The sequence below is a fragment of the Carettochelys insculpta genome, chromosome 34 (assembly GCF_033958435.1).
Source record: "Carettochelys insculpta isolate YL-2023 chromosome 34, ASM3395843v1, whole genome shotgun sequence".
Taxonomy (NCBI): domain Eukaryota; kingdom Metazoa; phylum Chordata; order Testudines; family Carettochelyidae; genus Carettochelys; species Carettochelys insculpta.
In genome coordinates, this window is record NC_134170.1 from 1,333,465 (window position 1) to 1,342,086 (window position 8,622).

The 8,622-nt window shown below is 69.0% G+C and overlaps 1 protein-coding gene across 1 annotated transcript; it reads right to left on the bottom strand.

Moving 5' to 3' along the window:
• Nucleotides 1-23: 23 nt before the first annotated feature.
• On the bottom strand, nucleotides 24-6,034 carry PFN1 (profilin 1). The gene is made up of 3 exons (XM_074983016.1): nucleotides 5,708-6,034; nucleotides 1,269-1,455; nucleotides 24-408 (listed from the first exon to the last, which is right to left on the bottom strand). The coding sequence occupies exons 1-3, from the start codon at nucleotides 5,837-5,839 to the stop codon at nucleotides 311-313; spliced, it is 417 nt and encodes a 138-aa protein (XP_074839117.1). The 5' UTR covers nucleotides 5,840-6,034; the 3' UTR covers nucleotides 24-310.
• Nucleotides 6,035-8,622: the final 2,588 nt, after the last annotated feature.

An 8,622-nucleotide genomic window follows, 5' to 3' on the forward strand; every position in this document is an offset into this window, starting at 1 on the left:
GCAGACACAGGCAGCCCTTTAGAATTATTCAAATTTCTTCTTTATTTCTCTGGTTCCAATATAGTTTTCTCCCCCCACCCCCTAGAACCCTACAACCGTTTGTTTTCTGTTTTCTTAAACAAACCAGGAAAAAAAACCATTTGGCAGCGATGCAGAGGGGTGATAGAAAAGGGGCGCAGGAGTGGGGCAGGAAGCGCGGAATGGGCCGCGATCCAGGCCCAGGGCAGGCGCCCGGCAGGGGGCCCGGGTGGTCCCAGCCAGCGTGGGCTTCAGTAGTACCGCAGCAGCGAGGCGGGCGGGCGGGCGGGCGTCAGTAGTGCAAGCGTCGCAAATAATGGGCCATGTCAAAGCACTTCTTGTTCACCGTGCCGCCATGAACCCCTTCCTTGCCCATCACCACCACTATCGCTGTGGGGAGAAGAGGCCATATGAGGGGCCAGCCCGAGCCCCCCTCTCACCACCAGCCCCCGCTGCCCCCCAGAGCCAGGAGAGAACCCAGGAGTCCTGGCTCCCACCCCCTGCACGAGCCACCAGCCCCCACTGCCCTCCCAGCACTGGGGAGAGAACCCAGGAGTCCTGGCTCCTGCTCTAACCACCAGCTCCCACTGCCCTCCCAGCACCAGGGAGAGAACCCAGGAGTCCTGGCTCCCACCCCCTGCTCTAACCACCAGCCCCCACTGCCCTCCCAGCACCAGGGAGAGAACCCAGGAGTCCTGGCTCCCACCCCCTACTCTAACCACCAGCCCCCACTGCCCTCCCAGCGCCAGGGAGAGAACCCAGGAGTCCTGGCTCCTGCCCCCTGCTCCAGCCACCAGCCCCCACTGCCCTCCCAGCACCAGGGAGAGAACCCAGGAGTCCTGGCTCCCGCCCCCTGCTCTAACCACCAGCCCCCACTGCCCTCCCAGCACCAGGGAGAGAACCCAGGAGTCCTGGCTCCCGCCCCCTGCTCCAGCCACCAGCCCCCACTGCCCTCCCAGCACCAGGGAGAGAACCCAGGAGTCCTGGCTCCCACCCCCTGCTCCAGCCACCAGCCCCCACTGCCCTCCCAGCACCAGGGAGAGAACCCAGGAGTCCTGGCTCCCACCCCCTGCTCTAACCACCAGCCCCCACTGCCCTCCCAGCACCAGGGAGAGAACCCAGGAGTCCTGGCTCCTGCCCCCTGCTCCAGCCACCAGCCCCCACTGCCCTCCTAGTGCCAGGGAGAGAACCCAGGAGTCCTGGCTCCCCACCCCCAGGGAAAGCAGCAGACCCAGGCGTCCGGCACTCACTCTTGTTGGTCATGCAGACGGTGATGTTGAAGGTGGGGCTCTGGTTCTTGGTGCGCAGGTCCATGCTGAACTCGCCCTCCGTGTGCAGGAGGTCCCGGAGCACCGAGCACTTCAGGCCTCCCAGCGTCAGCCCGTTGATGAACAAGTTACTCCTCTCCTTGCCTACCAGCACGTTCACCTCCCCTGGCTGCAAGAGAAGGGGAGGGCTCAGCACTCAGCCCCACAGGTAGGGGAGCAGGGCCTGCTGCCACAGAGGAACCCAGGAGTCCTGGCCCCCACCTCCTGCTCTAACCCCCAGCCCCCCACTGCCCTCCCAGCACCCAGGAGTCCTGGCTCCCACCTCCTGCTCCAACCCCCAGCCCCCCACTGCCCTCCCAGCACCGGGGAGAGAACCCAGGAGTCCTGGCTCCCATCCCCTGCTCTAACCACCAGCCCCCACTGCCCCCCAGTGCCAGAGAGAGAACCCAGGTGTCCTGGCCCCCACCTCCTGCTCTAACCCCCAGCCCCCCACTGCCCTCCCAGCGCCCGGGAGTCCTGGCTCCCACCTCCTGCTCTAACCCCCAGCCCCCCACTGCCCCCCAGTGCCAGAGAGAGAACCCAGGTGTCCTGGCCCCCACCTCCTGCTCTAACCCCCAGCCCCCCACTGCCCTCCCAGCGCCCGGGAGTCCTGGCCCCCACCTCCTGCTCTAACCCCCAGCCCCCCACTGCCCTCCCAGCACCCGGGAGTCCTGGCTCCCACCTCCTGCTCTAACCCCCAGCCCCCCACTGCCCTCCCAGCGCCGGGGAGAAAACCCAGGAGTCCTGGCTCCCACCCCCTGCTCTAACCACCAGCCCCCACTGCCCCCCAGTGCCAGAGAGAGAACCCAGGTGTCCTGGCCCCCACCTCCTGCTCTAACCCCCAGCCCCCCACTGCCCTCCCAGCGCTGGGGAGAAAACCCAGGAGTCCTGGCTCCCATCCCCTGCTCTAGCCACCAGCCCCCACTGCCCCCCAGTGCCAGAGAGAGAACCCAGGAGTCCTGGCTCCCACCCCCTGCCCCAATTCACCCAGCAGCTGCCCCACATGCAGATCCCCCTGCCCCAGCTAACAGCTTCCCTTCTCTGATATGCCAGGAGCATGGGGGGGGGGCGCTGCTCACCCCTCATCCTGGGGGCACCCTGCCATGCCTGGGTCACACACCCCCCGTCTCTCCCTGCCTTGGGGGGAGCCAGGCCTCCCTCCACCCTGCTCAGTTTGCTGGGGGGAGGTAGGGGAAGGAAAATGGGGAGCCGCCCATTCTCCCAGCTTCCTCTAGGTGGCAGCTGGGCTGCATGGCCTCTGCCCGCCCCCCCACTTCCCCTTCTGAGCACTTCCTGATTGGACAGGCGCCTGCCCCTCCCCCCAGTGGGGCTGGCCCCGCCCCCCCAGCCACTTCCGCATTCCTGGCTTATTTCCTCCGCGCTCCACTGCCCCCCACCCCGGGGAAACGGACAACCCGACAATGGGGGGATTTAAACCCCCCAACCCAGAGGCAGGGGGGAGCCCTGGGGGGCTGCTCATGTCCTGACACTCCCCCAGAACTGGGGAGGCAGCTGCAGAATTATTCATCCACCTTCCCAGCGCCGGGGAGAGAACCCAGGAGTCCTGGCTCCCACCCCTGCTCTAACCACCAGCCCCCACTGCCCTCCCAGCGCCGGGGAGAGAACCCAGGAGTCCTGGCTCCCACCCCCTGCTCTAACCACCAGCCCCCACTGCCCTCCCAGCGCCGGGGAGAGAACCCAGGAGTCCTGGCTCCCACCCCCTGCTCTAACCACCAGCCCCCACTGCCCTCCCAGCGCCGGGGAGAGAACCCAGGAGTCCTGGCTCCCGGCCCCTGCTCTAACCACCAGCCCCGACTGCCCTCCCAGCACCGGGGAGAGAACCCAGGAGTCCTGGCTCCCACCCCCTGCTCTAACCACCAGCCCCCACTGCCCTCCCAGCGCCAGGGAGAGAACCCAGGAGTCCTGGCTCCCGCCCCCTGCTCTAACCACCAGCCCCCACTGCCCTCCCAGCGCCGGGGAGAGAACCCAGGAGTCCTGGCTCCCGCCCCCTGCTCTAACCACCAGCCCCCACTGCCCTCCCAGCGCCGGGGAGAGAACCCAGGAGTCCTGGCTCCCACCCCCTGCTCTAACCACCAGCCCCACTGCGCCCTCCCAGCGCCAGGGAGAGAACCCAGGAGTCCTGGCTCCCGCCCCCTGCTCTAACCACCAGCCCCCACTGCCCTCCCAGCGCCGGGGAGAGAACCCAGGAGTCCTGGCTCCCGCCCCCATGCTCTAACCACCAGCCCCCACTGCCCTCCCAGCGCCGGGGAGAGAACCCAGGAGTCCTGGCTCCCACCCCTGCTCTAACCACCAGCCCCCACTGCCCTCCCAGCGCCGGGAGAGAACCCAGGAGTCCTGGCTCCCCCCCCTGCTCTAACCACCAGCCCCCACTGCCCCCCAGCGCCGGGGAGAGAACCCAGGAGTCCTGGCTCCCACCCCCTGCTCTAACCACCAGCCCCCACTGCCCCCCAGCGCCGGGGAGAGAACCCAGGAGTCCTGGCTCCCACCCCCTGCTCTAACCACCAGCCCCCACTGCCCTCCCAGCGCCGGGGAGAAAACCCAGGAGTCCTGGCTCCCAGCCCCTGCTCTAACCACCAGCCCCCACTGCCCGTCCCAGCGCCAGGGAGAGAACCCAGGAGTCCTGGCTCCCGGCCCCTGCTCTACCCACCAGCCCCCACTGCCCTCCCAGCGCCGGGAGAGAACCCAGGAGTTCTGGCTCCCACCCCCTGCTCTGACCACCAGCCCCCACTGCCCTCTAGTGCCAGGGAGAGAACCCAGGAGTCCTGGCTCCCACCCCCTGCTCTGGCCTGGTTTTGGGGGGGAAGTTTATAGCTGGCCAGCATCAGGGCGGATGGGGCTCGTTCCAGCTCTGTGCTGACCCATAAACGCCTCACCTGGGAGTCTGAATTTCACACGGCCCTGCCCGCCAGCCCCCGGCAGCAGAACCCGCCTCAGGGGCTTGGGTCACGCCCCCAGGAGCCGGAGTGGGGCAGGTTTGGGGGTGCAGGGCAAGGGCCAGGCCCACGTCCCACGCAGGCGGAGACAGACGTGGCAGCAGCCGGCCTGTGATGTCCTTCCCTTCCGTCCCGTCCCCGCCCTGCCACATTCACCCAACCTCGCCCTCCGCGAGGGATGTGGGGTGCCCCCCGGCTGCAACTGCCTGGCACAGCTCAGGTGGGCATCCCCCGGAGGTGCTGCTCTGAGGGGGGCAAACCGGGCAACTGCAGCTGGCACTGGGGTGCAGCCGCCCAGCTCACAGGGATCCCGGCCCGAGATGCAGCCACCTCTGGGGTGCGGCAGCCCCAGAACTGCGGCGTGGAAGGAGGGGAGCGGATCCCTTCGCCCGTGCAGTACAAAGGGAACCCAGCACCCCCCCGGCCCCGGGAGTGAAGTGCGGAGCGCCTCCGCGCCCCCCAAGCAGGGGGGAGAAACAGGCTCCGGGCTCAGGGAAGGCCCAGCCTGGGCAGACCTAGGCCCCTTCCCCCCCCCTCACCTTCCCGCTCTTGAGTCATTTCCTGCCTGGGCCCTTTAGTCAGCAGCAGGGTGGGGCCGGGCCGAGCCGAGCCAGGCCTAGGCCGGCAGGGACGAGTCTGCGCCCCCCCCCGCCCAAGCTCCCTCTGCGCCCCACACTCAGCTGCCTTGCAAGAGGAAGTGGCTTGTGGGGGGGAGGAAGTGACTTGGGGGGGGCGGGGGTGCTGCTGCCGCTGCTCGGACCCCTCCCCCCCGCCCACACACAGTTTGTGAACTTTCCTAACTCTGCCCCCCTCGCCCCAAGCCCCCCTTCGCTTTCGCGCACACCTCCCGGCCGCCGCAGGGCCCGCCGTGTGCGTCCCCCCACCTTACCATGCACCCTCCCCGGGGTCCCCCCCCTTTGCAATGCACCCTCCCCGGCTCGCCCCCCCCCCCTTTGCAATGCACCCTCCCCGGGGCCTCTCCCCGGCTCGCCCCCCCCCTTTGCAATGCACCCTCCCCGGGGCCTCTCCCCGGCTCGCCCCCCCCCTTTGCAATGCACCCCCCCTTTGCAATGCACCCTCCCCGGGGCCTCTCCCCGGCTCGCCCCCCCCCTTGCAATGCACCCCCCCTTTGCAATGCACCCCCCGGGCCTCTCCCCGGCTCGCCCCCCCCTTTGCAATGCACCCCCCCTTTGCAATGCACCCCCCGGGCCTCTCCCCGGCTCGCCCCCCCCTTTGCAATGCACCCCCCCTTTGCAATGCACCCCCCGGGCCTCTCCCCGGCTCGCCCCCCCCTTTGCAATGCACCCCCCCGGGGCCTCTCCCTTTGCCATGCACCCCCCGGGCCTCTCCCCGGCTCGCCCCCCCCCCTTTGCAATGCACCCCCCCCAGGGGCCTCCCCCCCTTTGCAATGCACCCCCCGGTGCTCACCGTGATGTTGCCCAGCGTCTTGCCCGGCGTGGCGGCCCAGACGGACGGGGTGTCCTTGTAGCCCACGATGGCCGCGTCCTGGCAGCTGCCGTCCGCCATGAGGTTGTCGATGTACGAGCCCCAGCCGCTCATGGCGCCGCCGCTGCTGCTGCCGCCGCCGGTGCCGGATCCCGGGGGCGCCGCCGGACGCGACCGAACCAACCGCGCCCTGGCACGCGGCGCGCGCGCGGGCTGGCGGGAGGGGGCGGGGGCGCGCGGGGGACCGGCGCGCGCTCGGCTCCGGGCGGTGAAGGGCGAAGCGCGTGCGGGGCCCCCCGGCCGGGCGCGCGGCCCTTACATAGGCCCCGCCGGCTCCGCCCGCCCCCGGATCCCTCCGCCGGGCCGCTCCCCCCCCCGTCAGTCCCACAGCCGGGACTACTTCAGCTGCGCCCCCCCCCCCCCGCGCCCGTCTGCGTTGCACCCCCCGGGGGTCCCCTCTGCACCCCGCTTTCCTGTCCTGCGTCCCATCTTCTGCCTCTGCACCTCGCCTTCCTCTCCTGCACCCCGTCTTGTGTCTCTGCACCTCGCCTTCCTCTCCTGGACCCCACTTTCCTCTCCTGCACCCCGCTTTCTGTCCCTGCACTCTGCTTTCCTCTCCTGCACCCCATCTTCTTCCTGTGCGGCCGGTTTGCTCCCTTGCTTTCTGCTTTCCTATCCTGCAGCCTGCCTACTGTCTGTGTAACCAGCTTTCCTCTCATGTGCCCCACTTTCTGTCCTGCACCCCGTCTTGTGCCTCTGCAGGCCCTTTCCTCTCCTGCACCCCTCTTTCCTGTCCTACACCCCGCTTTCTGTCCTTGCAGCCCCTTTCCTCTTCTGCACCCCGCTTTCCTGTCCTACACCCCGCTTTCTGTCCTTGCAGCCCCTTTCCTCTCCTGCACCCCTCTTTCCTGTCCTACACCCCGCTTTCTGTCCTTGCAGCCCCTTTCCTCTTCTGCACCCCGCTTTCCTGTCCTACACCCCGCTTTCTGTCCTTGCAGCCCCTTTCCTCTCCTGCACCCCTCTTTCCTGTCCTACACCCCGCTTTCTGTCCTTGCAGTCCCTTTCCACTCCTGCACCCCGCCTTCTCCCTGTGTCCCCCAGGGGCACCCCACAACGCCCCCTCCCCCCACAGCAGCCTGCTTTCTCCTCATGCCTCCCACCCCCGTTTTCCACACTGCACCCGGCTTTCCCCCAGGCCTCTGGCCCTGCCGCCCCCCAGTTCCCAGCTCCGAGGTGGGGCGCCCTCGGCACACCCAGGCCCTGTCCCCCCACATGCACGCATCATGCGTGTGAACATGCGTGTTGCATGTTCACAAAAACACGCATGTGGCCTCCCCCGTGCCCACCGCCCCCCGAAATCAGGCCGGGCCTCGGAACCCCCAAAGGGGGGGCAAATGTGTGGGGTCCCGGGGCACGCCCCGGCGTGCAAAGACACGCGCGAACACGGGCTGGCACGGCAGTGTGCCGCCACCAGGCCTGGGCCGCGGGCCGGGAACCTGGTGCCCACGCACAAGCGTGCAAACCCCCCCCCCCACACGCGTGTGCGCAGGGCTCGTCCCCGTGCAAGGCGCACATGTCGGCTGGGGAGGGGGCGTCCCGCGTGTGCAGCCCCCCGTCCCCAGCTGACATGCTAGCACCGGGGGGGGGCGCTCCTCCCGCCCCTCCCCCACCCGGACACACATGTCCGATCGGACACGCCAGGCGGGACACACACAGCCACACCCCGAGAGGCGGGCGCCCATTGGCCCGGCCGCGCCTACGTCACGGACTCTTTGGCGGAGGGATACCGGCCTGCAACTTTTCTCCCGCTTCGGTACAACTTTTAGCGCCGCCGTACTGGGAGGGGGAGGGGCGGAGAGGCTCACTTCCTGTCGGGGGGAGGGGCAGCAAGAGGAGGGCCCGGAGCAGTATGGGCCTCTTTCACCACCCATCCCCGGGGCCTCTTCCAGGCGAGCCCTGGCCCCCTGCCCCCCCAAAACCACAGCAGGCAGCTCTGGGGCCGGTCACACTGGGACCCCCTCGCCCAGCACTGAGATGCGCCCACCTCTGGGGCGGGGTGACCAGTGACACGGGGACCCCTCGCCCAGCACCGAGATGCGCCCACCTCTGGGGTGGCCGGTGACACAGGGACCCCTCGCCCAGCACCGAGATGCGCCCACCTCTGGGGTGGCCGGTGACACAGGGACCCCTCGCCCGGCACCGAGACGAGCCCAGCTGTGGGGCAGGGCGGCCAGTGACAAGGTACCCCAGGCCAACGCCCTGCACGGCTCAGGCTGGGAAATCAGGGCTCCCATCCCCTTGAGCTCCTTATCTTATCACCCCAGCAATTAGCTTAGTCACCCTGGGGGGGGGCAGCCCAGATGTGGTTCTCCTCACCCCTCCCCCACCAGGCGCTGTCTGCGGCGGGGTGCAGGGCCGGGGGGTCTCCAGCCATCAGCGGGGGGCAGGGGGTCGGGGCGTGGGCTGCAGTTGTGGGGCAGGGCCCCCGGCTGGGGCAAGAGGAGCAGAGGGCAGCTGGCTGCTCTCCTTTGGCTGTGACAGGCAGCCATACAATTGGGAGCAGGCCAGGGAGCCAGGACTCCTGGGTTCTCTCCCCAGCGCTGGGAGGGCAGTGGGGGCTGGTGGTGGGAGCCAGGACTCCTGGGTTCTCTCCCCAGCGCTGGGAGCGCAGTGGGGGCTGGTGGTGGGAGCCAGGACTCCTGGGTTCTCTCCCCAGCGCTGGGAGGGCAGTGGGGGGCTGGTGGTGGGAGCCAGGACTCCTGGGTTCTTTCCTCGGCACTGGGAGGCAGAGGGCCCCCAGGACGACTTGGGGCCTCAGGGCAGAAGCCACGTAGTGGTTCTGGGGGGTGGGAAGCCGGTTGTGTTGAACAGGCGCCGACAGGGCCCATGGGGGCATC